Source organism: Plutella xylostella, chromosome 3 (assembly GCF_932276165.1).
Source record: "Plutella xylostella chromosome 3, ilPluXylo3.1, whole genome shotgun sequence".
Lineage (NCBI taxonomy): Eukaryota > Metazoa > Arthropoda > Insecta > Lepidoptera > Plutellidae > Plutella > Plutella xylostella.
This window is the reverse complement of record NC_063983.1, coordinates 7,048,478-7,065,869: the sequence shown is the minus strand read 5'-3', so window position 1 is coordinate 7,065,869 and position 17,392 is coordinate 7,048,478. Positions and strand designations below refer to the sequence as shown.

At 36.4% G+C, this 17,392-nt stretch overlaps 1 protein-coding gene across 7 annotated transcripts in view; it reads right to left on the bottom strand.

Annotated features, from left to right (window-relative positions):
- The window catches only part of LOC105381839 (dual 3',5'-cyclic-AMP and -GMP phosphodiesterase 11), a 158,643-nt gene that overhangs the window by 25,663 nt on the left and 115,588 nt on the right, over nucleotides 1-17,392 (bottom strand). For all 7 annotated transcript variants that reach the window (XM_048623129.1, XM_048623134.1, XM_048623143.1 and 4 more), the window contains 2 exons: nucleotides 14,995-15,137; nucleotides 9,511-9,661 (listed from right to left, as the gene is read on the bottom strand). In XM_048623129.1, the coding sequence (XP_048479086.1) occupies nucleotides 9,511-9,661; nucleotides 14,995-15,137 (294 nt within the window). The remainder of the gene's footprint in view (nucleotides 1-9,510; nucleotides 9,662-14,994; nucleotides 15,138-17,392) is intronic.

The window sequence follows — 17,392 nt, the reverse complement described above, 5'->3', positions numbered from 1 at the left end:
CATATCATAATGCTTCAAAGGTTTGCTAATACGAATAGGTACACTTGCCTCATTCATTTACCGGTATTCATCTAATCTAAGGTTACCTGGAAGAGATTTACTTTAACGCGCTCTCTAAGCTTTTCGGATCAAGCTTTAAGGTTTTCGGATTCACTGAGGAAATGTAATTATTTTACTAACTAAAACTCCTACAGGATATAAACGCTATAATAAACGAGTAGGTACCTCATATAGGCTTGAACCTATACAGCGGATATTGCCACCATAACATTCTGTAAACCAATTTAGGTTGAACAAACTGCTTCGATGTTATTAGGAGACCCCAGTACAAGCGGCCAAAACGATATCCTAAACCTATATGGTCTGCAAACGGGTGGTAATATTGAACCACTTAAACGATATCCGTTTAAAACGTCAGAAGCTAAAAATGCCTGTTTGGTTATACCTAGAAAATACGTCATAACTTTTGCACAGCGAAACCGATATAAATGAAAATAACTGGGTGGTGTTTGAACAATTAACATACTTACGTTGACCAAAAACGAACGTTTATGAACTTTGGTGCAATACAGTCAGAACATACTAATGAGAATACACAATATACACATAAAGATTAAAGCACTTCCCTTTAATAGTTGCAGAGTATCAAATTTTAAAATTATTCAGAACATGAAAACCTTAAAAATTTCGTGTGAGGTTATGATTATTAAATATGTAGCTGAATTTTGTATTCATGAGAATTTACACGTACAAGTAGTAAGATATACCGAAGAAATCCCGGTCACGATTTTACCCAGATGTGCATATTCAAATAATGTCCCCACATGAAGTATCTACTGACCTCAGGAACGCTTGGCTCATTATGAATGTTTAAATAGCTGGACCAGCCCTCGACGTCCACGTTTTCCAACCTTAAGGTTCTCACACCGGCTCTCTTCACTGATGTAATGCTTAAATCTGTAACGTTACAATACACGCGAATGCCCCCGGTGAGGCAGCACCTTTAGTTTAGAAACGGGTGAACGCCATAATAAAGTTAAAAACTTTTTTTATATAGTACTGGATAAATCTTGCATTTAAATTGGGCGAGCCAATCACCATATTGAGTGCAGTTTTGCTGAAATACATTTATTTATAATAATTAAAAGCAACAGCTCCCGGCCCGCGTCGTATATTTTTATTTGCACAAGGGAGGGATGCGATGAAATGAATAAACATTAACGAAAATACATTTGCAATTTCATTTATGTATTAAATCTTCTTGCGTAGAAGGTGAGAGGTAACGTTTGTCAGGTTGTAGGGGTAATCTCTGGATATTTAGCCCTAAACATAAATTTATATTGGCATAGAGATCCTTATTATCCAAAATTCGGATGATTATGATAATACACTCACGGGCAATTAAAAAGTTCCGACACCAAACAACCCCTATTTAATCAAACATTTAATTTAAAATTTTAACAAAATATAACCGTTTTTTGTTGGTAATATCCTAATGCTCTGTTAAATGTGCTTCAATGTTGCAGAAGGCGTCATTAAGCTAGCTTTTTCCGTATAGGAGTAATTTGGTGATTTTTTCAGTGGGACCTTATCATTGCCCGTGAGTGTATTATAAGGGCAGCACGACGCGCTTAACCTTAGTAATACTGAGCAGTTGCACAGAAACCAAAGGTTATTCAAACAATATTACATAATTATTAGGTAATAGAAACTTTTTCTGACCGAGTTTCAGCACAAAAGATAGCTTAATTATTTCACACTTTATACGAAAGAGAGTGGGCACTCGGCCAAGCGCTACACAAAATTACTAAGTTGGTGTTGAGGTTAATGGTAAGATATTTAAGGTCGAGCAGATTCGAAATTATTTAGACAAGAAAAAAACTCAAATTACGGAACAGAAATAAAGCGCACAATTTAATCCAATTAAAAAATGTATGTATAAAGACTTTTTTGTTAACATTTCATACAAAGTAGGTTTTTTTGAATCAGAATATATGATTTGAGACGATAAGATTCTAACCCCCTTTTCTATAAGACAGATGAACATAACACTGGCAAAAAGTCTGAGTAGAATTGCATTTCAGACACTTTCTACGCGATATATGTTCTTTAGGCTGATACAACGTGCTGAAAGCGAATGATTAACGTGCACTTGTATTGTGCCACACACGAATCTCAGTTTGTGGCCAACCCTCGCCGGCTGAGCATTTAGTGCCGAGATACGGTGTCGATGAAAGTATTATTACATGTAAAACATTCGGCGTTACGTCTCTATTACAAAAGTCACTCAGAAAAATTGGACTGTAAAAGATTTGCGCTTAACTCTGGACGGTCGTGGTCGGGTAGCGGGAATTTTAAATTCATTAGTAAATTACCTTCTGCCCCTACTTATTTTAGTCTCAAATAGTACAAATCATGGTACCTATCGGAATATTCAGAATAGGTGAATAAGGGAAAAGTAAGGAAAATAGTGACTGATCGTATGAGTATAACACAACGTGTCAGTTCTCCTCCAGCTAAGCTAAGATATAGCAAATACAGTGTAAAAGTATGGTAATACTGAACAATTCATTCTCATTTTGAGGCTGTGGCCTTTTAAATAAAAAAGATTTGTTAAATAAATTAACCTTATATAAATATATTAATCACACTTCATGTCGAATTCCGACAAAAAACACTTAAGAGGTTGAGTAAATATATGATGGCATCCAGAAATAGATGACAAAAAGGAGCGTATTTTCCTAGCAAAAACCGTCGCATCCTCATTCCCTGAAAAGTCAAGGCCATCGGTTGAAAAGGTGCCATTTACCAAGATAAGACGCCACTTAGGGAAACTGAAAGGATTTCAGCGTTACTTTTTGATGAATGAACTGAATGAATTTGCCAGAGGTGGTACAGGCATGATTAAACACCGGCCAAGTGCGAGTCAGACTTAATCAAGAACGATTCCATACCGTAGTGATTAAATTATACAGCTACCGACAATGGCAACCTGTGTAGCGATCATAGGATTCGATACTATTTTCGATACTATACAATTATATGGAAAAAGAACTGTATTGTCAACTGTCACTGTCAAAATGTAAGGCAAATTTGTTTGTTCTAAAAGTGGCATTTGTTTTTTCTATATGTTTGTGTAGTTTCGAAAATAGTACCTACCTATCGAATCCTGTGATCGCTGGACTGAATAAACCTGAAAAGTCAATCCATTATTTCCGTGACAATGAATTCGTTGTGCATTGCTGAGAAGGAAAGTGACTTTGACTCAAAACTCAATGCGTCTGTAAACTCCAAATTTACTATACCTTTTAAAACGCTATGTACAATATATACCATCTCTGTTATTTAAACTTTTGCATCCAAAATTATCTTCATTCCAAGATCCTGCAGAATCTTGTTTAAAGCAATTAATTGTATGAAAATTTGCATATTCCATCTCGAAAGACGTACGGCGAAGCTTTGTTCATTAATTATGCATTTTACATTACATAACAAAACCCTATAAAATGTAGATTCTAGTTAGACGTGTATCAACCTACCAACCGTGCTGTAGTTTAGTGTTTAGTAAACAGTAACTGGATATACGGTAGACAACACTAACATCACTCGTCATTCTAAAGAAAATTGTTAAGAAAACAAACTTGGTTACCTAAGTTTTGGAGAGTTCTATAAACAGCGTCAAAAATTCTAAATTTCACGTGATTAAATGTAATATGTATCTAATTTCGCATAGGTACAAGCGTTTGTCTTGCGTTTTTTTTTGTGAAGATAAGCAATTTTGTTCATACATTGCCAACAGAATAAGAACATACATCAAATCATTTACACCATGTTATCATCATCATTATCATACACTCCTATAATGTCATCGGGGTAAAAGAATATAGGGGTGCAATACAAATTGATGGTTATATCGGCTACCTACCGAGCCTGGTATTACAGTCTGAAGCTGTCCCGTATTTGAACAGGCACGAGTCTCATCCTACTGGCACTACGGGGGATCTTAACGGGCTGCGGATGTAATTGCCGATCGTTCTACAAGACACTGCACTCGATGCCAAATGGATTCAAAAAATCCCAACGGGTAACGGAATGCTAGTTTCTATTTTTTTTCTACCTAGGTAAACTCCAAATTTACTATACCTTTTTATGATGTGATTGAGACTTTATTTGTGTCGATAGATAGAGTTATCCAAAATGGCAGTAATAACTTAAAGGTGCAAGCGTAATCCACAACACGAGAGAAGGATTATAGCAACAATTTTCCATCGATCATCAAATTGATGAAAGTTGAAATCGTTATAAATAACTCTTATAAAATAATCGTTATAAAAACGAATCTGTTCCTATATAAATTACAGCTTTAGCTACTTATATGGTCTTTACCCATCTATACAAACTATTTATTAGCTAACTAGTGAACAATCATTTATTCAAGGTTATAATATAAATTAACATTTAACTAATGTAAAACTATATTTTTTCTAATATTAACAAACCTATGTATTGTATTCTATAAGATAAAACTCTTTAAACTGCTAAAATGGATCTGTTTGGAAGTAGAGCAGCGACTACGCTTTTAATGGCAGGGTGTGTAATAAATATAGTGTAGATATATTCCTGCGATACTACTCCGTATTTGATATATGACTGCAGCATTGTAACCGTAATGTTTCAACATAAAATATTATACTCAGCGATAGTAAATAAATGTTTGGTGCACCGACCGTGACAAGCAACATTTTTATCTCCGCAATCTGAACAAAAATGGCGTAAACATTATTGTTTCTGATGAAAAGCACATGAAGGTATTCGCATCCTATAATTGAGTACTGTATCTCTCTGCCCAAACGATTCCTTACATAATATTTCAGATTACCAAGATAGGTAAAAAAATGTAAAGTGTGTTTTTTTTTTTTTAATTTTCATGGCCGCTATGGTACCCATTCAGAGGTTATTTTGATACCTATTATAATCCACACTGAAATCCTCCTCTCCTTTTCAATCCTATTTTTCATTCAATAGGTATGTCAAAGTCGATGGAAATGGGAAAGAATATCAGTGTGCAGAACACAGCCTGAGTAGACGCACAGGTCGAGCACAGACAAAATTACAGCTGTATTTAAGTACAGAATATATTAAAGTGTGAGAAAAATGCACATAAAAAGGAATAATGTAATATCCCGAGAGCTGGCTGCCTGTGCCCGATGATCACGTTTAAGCTATTAGCACAAAGTTTAGGGACATTTGTGTAATATTGCGTAAACAATTGCTGAAATTTTCGGGCTCGAAGTAAATTGTGTTAGTAATGGAACGGTGCTTCGTGGCAGAAATTGTTTAACTTCTCTCTTTTAATGTTTCAACTGTAAGTTACGAAAATGTCTCCTTTTTAAGTCTGATGGCTTACACACTCTAAGCCAGTTCAAGCCGGTAAAGTCTTTTTCCAGCGATAGATATTAAACAAACTCAACTGGCTAGTCAATATATATTTTTTACAAATGCGGCCATTTTGTTACAGGTAAAACTCGAAAAACAGAAATAATTACTTTAATGTACTCAGTAATGTGTGGTGGAGTGGAACGGACAACAAAAGCTGCTACTATTGCTTAATGACACCTCGTAAAAGGGTCTCGTATTCACAATGCGGTAGGCTCTGATATATCACGTGTATTTTAACCCCAAACATGTTACTGGAAATACTGACATAACGTATAATGGAGTACGTACAGACTGAAACGCGAGAACGCCGTTGACAATAGTATTTTTTTACAGAGCAAGGCTCTATTTCAAAACGTCGTTATTATTGCAATACCTATAAACTTTCATATTTCTGTTTCTGTATTTACTATAATCATTATTAATGGTAAGCATAGCACGGATAAGCTGTAAGCCTTCACAGAAAACACTGTATTTTGGAGAAAGCCGTTCCCAAGATTGTACCAGGGCCGCATAAAACCATAAGACGTTAGAGATTTTCCGGGGCAACAGACAAAGGAACGCAAGCGCAAAAAAAATAAAAAGGGATTTCATGGTTGTTATTTATTTTTGCCCAGCGGAAATAACTGGCCTTTGATATTTTCTGTCTTCTATTTTCATTTACTAGAGACAGGTTGAAAACCTGTGTGTTTGTGTTTTCAGAAATGCTTATCATGTGAAGCTATAAACATAAAAGTGACCGTGTAATGTCAGGGCTTTATTAATTCCGAAAATTCAGATTTGTTCCATTTGGGAAATAATGTATCGGCCTGCGTACCTAGAATGAGGTAATGATTTTATTTTTCTGCAAATTAATAAAAACATTATTGTGAAACTGGTCACTCTTAATTTCCTGTGGGTGTCTCGATGATATGATATCCTATTGATTTATGTAAGTTCTGGAAAAACATAAACACGCATAGTTCACAAATTGTGACTCACAATTGATGGCAATGTGGATATAGATACTCGGATGTGTTTATTAGTTCTAAGAGTTTGCATTTAGACAAAGCAGAACTGCTACAATAGATTCAATTTGAACAAAAACCGAAAACAAATATTTTTATAAAGTTATTACTAGAATTCCTAGTACATTTTATATTTTTGCAGTAGTTTAATTTAAAACGAACGCGAGCTGTTTAAAATTCCGTATTGCATTCCACGACATGACGTTGTACATTGTGCATGTATATTTGTATAATTGTGTACTCTTACTGGAAAATGGAAAGAAAATAAAGTAGGTATTGTTTTATTTGCTTTGCATACGCTTACGAGTTCACGACTGTAATCCCCGAAAGGGGTAGTCAGAGGTGACTCGCAAGCAAGCCACCCGATTTTTGCTGTAAGTACATTTAATTAGTACTCACGAGATAGGATGATTTTTAATGAGTAGGTACAATACAATACACTAAGTGTAGTACACATGTAGATCTAGATGTGCAGGTTTCCTCACGATGCTTTCCTTCACCGTTGATAAAATTCCTTATTTCTAAAGAACATGTACATGGCCGGATTCGAACTCACGGCCGCACGAATGCGAGCCGATACCTTATCTGTTACACCATCATGACTAGTTTGATTCTACATAAGACATGTAATCAATATGAAATGAAGTTATATTAAAATATATACATTTTTACGGTAGGGCACATATGGCCAGCCTACAATTCGACAATTTTCGCCCCGATTAAGTAACATTTTAATTTAACTCACCATAAATATAACCCGTTGACATGGTAAAACATGTCTACGATTAATTCCACTCGGGCACATATGTAAGCACGCGAAAGTCTCTCATTTCCCCCTTTCCTCTCGACAGAGCTAAAAATACCCGCTGTAATGAAAAGCCAGATTTGTCCGCATTTAAAAGATGATAAAATTTGAAAAGGCTGACTTCAATCAAAGGTTAGGTTTGTATATTAAATATTTTGTACGGTCGTACGGTTACTGGTTCATCGAATCGAATTCAGACTCCCAATTTTCGCCTCCACATAACTGGTAAACGCGACATACATAGCTTTTTCGTTTTTTACATAAGTACTGTATGTAATATTTCCCTTAGAATACATATTATTATAGATAAAATTTTAATGAACCCTGTACCAACGATATTTTAATACTAACAAGATAATCAGTGCAAAAAAAATGTCCCGACAAATAACATTTCACTTCTAACACATAGTTCTTATTTTTAATTAGTTCAGTTAGAAAATTTGTGACTTTATTCATTTGTGAAACGGTTGTTATAAGGTTCAACTTAAAACCGTCTGACAGTAAAAAAAAACGCGGACTGTTTTTGCTTATGGTTTTATGTTAATGTGACACACCATCTGGTCCGTATATTGTTAATCTAACCCCTGTACTAATGATTTGCCTGCTGCTACAGACGTATCACAACAACAGTTGCTGCTCGGCCGTATTTGCGTTACTCACTGGAGCAGCAATGGTAAAGCACTAGGCAGTGTAGTCATTGCGTTTCACAAATGGTAGTAGTATTAATAGTAATGTTTTTTTTATGATTTCAATAGATAAAATCAACGAGTGCATGCATATTATTTCAGTGAATTAAAGTGTAACATGTTTGAAAAAAAAAATCTAACAAGCTTACTTTAAAACAGGCGGGCTACTCTTCTTTACGAAGTGTCGGAGACTTGGCATGCAACCGGTGTTATGAAGCAACATTAACGAGTCTGGTTCTAGTTCTGGCACGTCTTCGTAAAGCACAAGAACTATAGCTATAGACTATCGGCTATCGGCCGGTACCCATTGTCTCGTCGTGTAGGAGTCCGATCGTACTAACAATTGTATTGTACTTGAATTGAATACTCGACAGATATTGGATACCAATAGGCATTTACTAATTTTGACGATCCCGGGTCTTATTGGGATATTGAAATATCTATCGCTATTGGTTATGTTGTTAATTCAAAACGCATTTACTTTTACAATTTAGTGTACAGACTGGCGTGTTATGATTCAATTATATCGACAGATACACAGCTATCTAATTATGTATTTTCTCTATGTACATAATTCAATTCAAAGAGATTAGGTCTAAATTAGTAAATAATGTCCTACAAATACCGAAATAGAACGGTCTACGACTTTAAGCCTATGACTTCTGATTCAAGATTGCTCCCACTCGCCTTTCGACTTGTCAACTTGAGTTGGAACTTTATCTCAGTTGGAAACTTATCTAAAGACTTTCATCTAGCCAGTAAGTTATAGGTACATATAGCTACTGAAAAGGTCGTATCGCACCTGAAATAAGTCGGATAGAATGAAACTTTAGCTTTGGACTATTTTAAAAGGTAATTAACTCGCTGTACTATGGTGAGTCGCGCGAACGGATACATTTTCCGATAAGAGGTCATCGTCGATCCGGCATCTATATTTTTTTTTGAGTAAATGAGATCATTCATGCAATGATTCTTAGCAGAGATGCACAGATTTACCGTCGAATAATATGAGCAATATTTCTAATAAGCCTAAGAAATAGGACACGGGTTCGATCGCCGGCCGGGGCAGATATTTATTTAAAGACGATATTTGTACTCGGATCTCTGTGTGTACTGTGTGATATGTACCTATCTATCTATGTGTCTTTGTAAATATATCAGCTGCCCGGTCCGACACCCATATTATCCTATTAGCTCTGCCTAGCTTGGGAATGGGTGTGAGATGTTGGGGACTATTATAATATTATGATAATTATAAATAACTTTTAAGAGCGTATTAAGAATGAAGCCATCGAACAAGAAATCGCATTGCGAAAATGGAGATGGATTGGCCACACCATCAGAAAAGGAGCCGAGAGCAAAGCGAGCAATGCCTTCGAATGGAAACCGGCTGGGGGCCACCGCCGACGCGGTCGCCCCGTGCACACATGGCTGGGCTGCGCACAGTGGACGGCGAGCTGCCTGAGCTGGACGGAGGCCAGAGCGGTTGCTGAGGACAGGACGGCGTGGCGCACGCTTATAAAGGCTCTCTGTACCGGGGTAGGTACCTTAGGACAGCAACAAGAATGGAGCCTACCTTATACGCGTCGGGTATGTTGACGGGCTCGCCGCTCTCGGCCACGTAGCCCACGATGCCGCTGCCCCACGGGATCCTGATCTCCTCCAGCTTCTCCATTTGTTCAGGGGTCGACTTGGAGCACACGTCGAAGAGTTTTGACACGAGACATCTGCGGAGAAAGAGGTGGATTAATGAGGGATAGGTAATAGATAAATTTGGACACAGCACGACAGTACAGCTTTGTCGAAAACTATACTTAACACGTTTTCACGCATACAAAGGGTCTCTAGCGGAAAATATTATTAAACTTCGGTCAGATAATGTATGCAGATGACAGAAGATAATCTTATTTTTTCGTGAATTGCAAAACCTGTACTGTACCTAGGCTCAGGAGGAAACACAACGCGGGATAAAAAAAATGCGCTGCAGTACCGATATATCCCCACCATACATAATAATACCTAACGTTGTATACTTCTTATAAGAAGGTTAGAAAGATGCGCATTTCCACTACCTCCTTTTAGAAATAATTATCTATTCTGAGTTATTCGCTGAAACAAATATAGTGTAAGTACTTTATTCAGAAATATAGAGCACAAAACAAATCTCTCGCTATTGGCCTCAACAATGAGGCATAACAAAGAGAAAATAAGTAAATAGTAAGGATAGTAATAGCCAACAATATATCTCGTATTGTAGCTCTATAACAAAAGCACAATTGGACAAATAGTCTTGACCTAACAGAGTGTGAAAATATTGCCTTCTCACAACGCGCAACAAAAATATGGATAGAAAACTTTTTTCATAAGACCTATGTTGTATGTATTAGGTACTCATCTATTACTATTATTGTTGTTTCTAACAAAGGTCAATCATCACGATCATCTATCAAGAGATGCTGACTTTTAAAAGTATAATTTTATAATAGATTAAGATTAAATACCAACAGACTGAACTGAAACTCGGTAATCACGAAAAAAAATTAGCTGTTTATATTTGTAATTTCACAGTTGGTTCCTAATAAACGTATGTGCCATTTGACCTGCCGACGTAACGTTTACTCACAAAAATGCAAACTGTATAGACATTTATCTGACTATTGTATAGGTATAACGTTAATCGAAGTAGGACGTACTATAACGACTCACGAATCCTTAAAAGCTTTACCCATATCCCTCCAAGACTAAAATACACTCGAATATTAGTTACAAACAACTAGAAAGTCTGGTTTCTGTAACAGCATCCGCGGGTTTTCATAAACATTCGAATGTTGGCAACAAGTCCTCGGCAGGCTGACAACATAACAAGACAGAAGACAAGCGGACGCGGCCGTAATCGAATTCCCGACTGTGCGAGCGGAATCCACCAATCGGCAGAAAGCGCAGAAAGAATCCATTTAATATAAAAATATACAGGGTGTTGCAAAAAGGGTATACTAAGCCGAAACCTACATGTGCAGCATGGTTTATCTAAGCCCGAAACTGAAATCAGAATTTCAAAATTCGCATTAAAAAAAACATTCTTCATAGTAAAAAGTCACGTGACCACAACAGTTTCTAGTAGTTAGTATACCCTTTTTGCAACATCCTGTATAGTATAAAACGATATACCTAAGTAACACGTGGAGTTACAAACGCAGTAACATTTTATTAAGTTCATACATTCATACTCTGAAACTGAAAAGTTTAAATATTTTTTTGAGAAAAGTTAAAATGAGTGTTTAAGATCTGTTAAGGTGCACCTAGTTTTTCAGGTAAAGCTGATTTGATTTGATTTGAATCAGATAGAAGTTAAACGCCCAAAGGCAGATTGGTAATAGCTATAAATATACCTGCATTGGTATATGCAGTAGTACCTATTAGTACATACAGTAGGTAAGGTCATTAATGCCAATTTAACTCAGAGTAATAAAACGGCCTCACACTTACAATTTATGTTTTTCCATGAAAATACGTCAATGGTCAATAATAGACATATTCAATAGAAACAACTTTCCCTATTACTTCTGTTATTTCTCAGGATGTGTTTGAATATTGTTATAACAAACATGATAATTTATAGCTGACAACTGAAAGTCAATACTTCCATCTGCTTATTCTCTCCAGTATTTACCAAACAGTGTTTGTAAAAAGCTCAAAACACAATTATTTTTGATGATATTCCAATCGCCTTTCATGAAACAGTCTACATTAATTAAGAACGCTTTAACAATTTCATTCGACGATGTTTTTTTCGTACAATTTATTAGTTCGCCTCATAATGTACATTTTCAGTATTTACAGAAATGTTGTTTCTCTAAGATATTTTTGGATAAATATGTAAAATATTTTTTCCTCAAAGAAATATTACATTTGAATTAGCTGGCATTTGATTTGAGATAAGTAGGTTATATTTAGGTACCTAATTCCTAATACCTACTTACAGAATAAATAATTTTTAAAAAGATCCTCTGAACTTAACAGTTAAGTTGTCTAATTTATGCTCTGGGTAGACAAACATCATGTTTCGTGAAGATTATACGTTTATTATGTAAGGCAGCCTGAATTTCAGGCTCATGTAAATGTCGGGTGTTGGACAGTTCATAATTAGCAAAGACAATGCTCCAGTTTTGTATAAATTACTTTGTGGCTGAAGCTGCTCTATTTTATTCAACGGAAACTTTTCTCCACCTACTTATCTACCCTTAATTTAAATAAATATTTTACTAAATATTGGTAGATCAACACTTTCAAAAAACTATTAAAATCTTATTGTGTGAATTAAGAATTAGGTGTTAAGTATGTAGAATGTGTTATGTGATATATCAAAACATAAAATCTGCAGGAGGCACAAAAATGTAAGACCATTTTTGTACCAACGATCATAATTATCACTCTGGGAAGATTTGGATATTACCTATATCCAAAGTAATAATGGTAATTATTCCTTCCAGATTTATAGGTCAGTGACTTTAAGATTAAAAGAGTAAACAATAAAACATACAATACATATGTATAATATATAACTCACTATTAACATGAATATTTGGATTTATAAAAATCTTGGTGGCGGCGGCGGCGCGGCGGCGGCATGCTTAAATATAGTGTGTCGTGCTAAGGGTGGGTCTTAATGTCTCTTCAGTGAACAATTTCATGTAGTTTCATATAAAAATGAAACTAGAGTTTGTAGGAGGCAAGGAGGCGTAGTATTTTTCCTCTTCTGCCTTAATGCATGCACCCTAAGGGCTAAATTAGAACTGCAACTACTACGCTAGTGCCTATTCGGGGAAGGAAATGATTTTTAAAAGTGAACTATGAACGCGGGGGAAGGAACTTACTATGCACCAGCACACCCACATAAAATACAAACAACCTGAATTTGTAAATATAATAATTAACGCCAAGATACATTATCCTACAATATTTTCACTTCAACTCTAATTTAAACATCCATCGATTTAATTAAATTGTCAATATTATTGTTGTGTATAGTATATGGCGACCGAATGGCGTAGTGGTTAGTGACCCTGACTACTGAGCCGATGGTCCCGGGTTCGATTCCCGGCTGGGGCAGATATTTGTTTAAACACAGATATTTGTTCTCGGGTCTTGGATGTGCCCGTAAAATGGCAATAGGCCCGCCCCCTATTACATTGGGACTAACATACACTCTGGCGAAAAGTGGGTGCAGCAATGCACCTCTGCCTACCCCGCAAGGGAGTACATTAGTACAAGGCGTGAGTGCGTGTTTTTTTTTTTTTTTTTTTTGTATAGTATATCGAATAAAGTTTTAAAACTCTACCTTAATCGACGGATTCAATCAATAAATATATAATTGAATCGAACATCGTGAATTGAGGAAAAAGGTGATCAAATCAAAAAGCATATACAAAAAGTGTTCTCCTAATTATGTATTATATTCATTACAGATACCTACTTACGTATTTATTTTGCTGACGGTACGTATTAAGAACGTGCGGCCATATTCGTCATAAGTTTATCTCTGTCATGTCTATAGTACGTACAGAACGATGTCTTCACCCACGCACAGCTGACGAAGTTTATGGCTCTCCGAAATGTTACAGTGATGTCGTAATGCCATTTTAAGGGGCTCACATAAGTAAAGGGATGTGTCAAGACAATTAGCGAAGCCCTTTATACAGACAACGTTTTAAAATAAGCTTATCAAGTTGGTTTTATACAGCTTTTATAGATAAGATCATCATCATCAGTCCTTAATCGACCCACTCTATTGTATCCCTAAAATCTCTCGGATCAAAGCATATTAATATGTAGGTAATTAATATATTGTCAGGTAAAAAGGTTAATTCATGACCGTATGTATTTGTGTAAAGCTTAATGGCAAAGGGAAAACGAATGGTTTGATTTTAATTAAAGGACAGAATTTTAATGATTAGAATTATATTTTGAGACCGTTAGAGCCATGACCGAAAAATACTTTGAAGGTACTTACGAATACACCTAATGGAATTTGAAAAAGAAGTAGGTATACCTAATTAATTCAGAAGTGTACGTTAATAGGGTACACTAGGCAATACACATGATCATACATTTTTCTATAATTTGTAAAAACCTTTGCGATCAAAGTAGACATTGGAAACTTTTACCAAATATTTATTTAACATTTTTCTTATATTAATCAACAGAAAAGCATTTCCTGACCTCGTTGAATTACTATATTACCTTTATATGTATTATACTTTCTTTTACCTGCATTGGTGCAAAGCTAATGTGCAATTTGAAACACCTGCAGTACTTAGGGCGCCTTCAAATTAGTCGCTAAGTGTAGCGCTGCAGCCGCGCTGCTGTCAAAATCCATATAAATTTTGTAATTTAAAAGATGCGCGACTGCAGCGCCGCAGCAGCGCTGCAGTCGCGCGTTAGTAATTTATATGGAATTTAGACTGCAGCGCTGCAGCAGCGCTGCAGCCGCGCGACACTTAGCGACTAATTTGAAGGCGCCCTTACTGTTAACTCTTATGCCTCTACTCTAACTCTAGCCTCTACTTACTGCTATTCTAGTAAAAAGGTCCATCGAAATTTTAATAACATCACGAAGTATAAGGTGGACGTAGCGAAGTTTGTAAACTTAGAGCTAAATATTGCGGCAACATAAATTCAGTAAGTGAGCCCTTTTTGCAACATCCTGCATACTCTCAACCTGGGCAGTAATAGGCAGACAATAAATCCCTAATCCCAGCGCTACAATAACTACATCTCATCGAGGGGGTTAAAAACGCCATGCACTCAACTCACCAGCCTGTCGATGTCGTACAGGGCCTCCCTAGTGCATGGACCAGAAGCTAACTATTATCCTGTAAGACTAAACTACCATGTAACTGTGCCAAACTGTTTTGTTAACTGTCATTTTGTGTTTGATCTAAAGGGCTAGCACGGGGCGCAATCACATCGCGCTGCCTCAAGAGCGACCGCGACAGAGAACTTTTGTCACGTCTTAAATGCGCCCCGTGCTAGCCCTTCTGAATAAAGTATCTTATCTCACCTGCCATTCTGGTTGTCGGCGGCGGTCTTGTCCCCCTGCACGAGGAACAGCGAGCCTCGGTCCGCGTCCAGCAGTGTGGACACATTCTGCAGGATCTTGTGACAGAGTTCCCGGACTTCAAGCTCGTTGCAGATGTCTTTCACCTGTGGAAGGAAATACGGTATGTTATATTTTATAAGGTACAATATAGCTAAGATATAGTATTCTTCATGTGTACTTTTATTTGTGTAGAAACCTGACCCCCTCAGAACCGTTGTGACTATGAGAGGGGGGTCAGGTTTCTCTGCACCTGACCGTACACCAACAATAATGATAAAATTAACAAGCTACAACTTAATTAGGGTACAAAAGGAGGTCTTATCACTTAAAGCGATCTCTGCCATACAATTTTTGGATGGAATAAGAGATTGAGATTTGCTGAGGTGTACCTACAACCTACAACATGTAGGTATTTTAAGTTACCTAGAAAATCTTCTCACCTCGGTCTATCACACATTCTACACAACACCAAAGGTTAACTGGAAGAATATCAGCATTAAGTTCACCTATAAACAATTAGGTAATGTATTCAACATTATCATGATTCAAAAACATAAAGTAAATAATTACATCGATAGGAAATAAAATAGAAAGGAACCTACAAGAGGTTAGATTTTTTTACGCAAAGCAGCTTGTGTTTTGTTCAGGGAAGCAAGAACCCATTCCTGGAATTTCATTCTTATTCAAAAGAATTCTACAACATCCACTTTTAATAAGCTCGCAGTAAAACAACAGTTGCAGAGTAATAGATAACGTAGACACATACTTTTAAAATTATTAAATTATACTATATATAGTATGCAAAATAATAATTATGTAAAATGGATGTCTCACTTGCGAGTCACCTTTGATTTCCCCATCAGGGATTACAGTCGTATTAGTCGTATGCATAATATGTAAGTTTGTATAGACACTAACCTACTATAAATATAATTTCCGCAATTGTAAATGAGACATAATATTAGTATCTACACGTTTACATGAAAAGCACACTAATATTTTTGTACACCTGCTACAAAGTAAAATGACTAAAACCTTCTTGATAGCTACATAAAGGGCTGAAGTAATAAAGTATGAAGATGTAGAAGCATAATAAAATATAGAGTAGAGATGCAATAATGCTGCTGCGTACGTGGGTTGCCTGTTAAAAGGAACAGACAATAGGAATGCATTTGACCTTGATATTTTCCTGCAAAGTTTAAATTCCGTGCGAGTTTTCGAAATATTTTTCACTAACTGCAATACAGTAGCATTACAAAGAGTCTGAAATGGTAAAAACTGAATTTGTAAGATTTTTGGAAATGTTAGATTATGCAGTTACAGTAAAGCTGTACGGTATTTCACATACACATGCCATTTTATGATCAAAATCCGATGAATCTACCAATCTAAATCGCCGGCTGCGAACATTTGCAATACAGCCACTGCCAAAACTTCCAAGTATTCAAATTTCAGAATCGTGAACAGCAATAACCGCGCACGATCCGCGGGCCGGGCATAGTTTTCAATGAAGTTCGGAGGGTACTTAGCCGTAATTACCCCACCGGAGTGTGGGGCAAGTGCGCCGCAAAGACAACGCATCGTCAATGTTCGAAACAAAAATTTGGTTTAGTATAATTATTTAAAATACCTTTAGTTTTTAACCAAAAAACCCTATGACAGTGTTTGAGGAACGAAAGCATATTTTTTTCATTAAGTACTTATCATCAGCGAAATAAACATAATATGCAGTAGGTAAGCACCAAAGAAGTACAATCACTCCAAAAAATCCGCCTCACTAAATCCAAAACCCACACAGGATCGTGAAACGCAACCACCTACAGCGTAGGGAGCAAGTTAGATAGGAGTGGAAGAGAACTTTGCGGTACTACAACAGTAGAGCGGTGTACCAATTAGCCTTAGCGAAGTTTGCACAGTCCAGGACAGTGGGATGCATTGCAATACGGGACCCTAACTACCAGCCAGCCATTGTAATGCCACAATTTGTGAGAACACAGACTGTTTGTGAGATAACGCGTATTATGCTCATTTTCTGGACCTCATTTGTATGCCGCGGGCGCTAGTTTGTATTGCTATGAAAATATACTCGTAAGTCGGACCGACGATAATATAATTTAATTTTAAAACGATCTTTCCAATTCATAGTTGTAATCAATATGAGATTAATTAATTATTATGTATCGATACCGATATGTAGATTCGATAGTGCAGAATCACTCCATTCAAAAAGGGAAGGAAACATCCGACCAAGCCAAGTTTCGGCTTACTTCTATTCTTACACCGGGTTTTACTAATGTTCAGTTATTTTACTGGGATACTGCGATATGGCGATGAAGGATTTTGAAAGATTTATACTCAT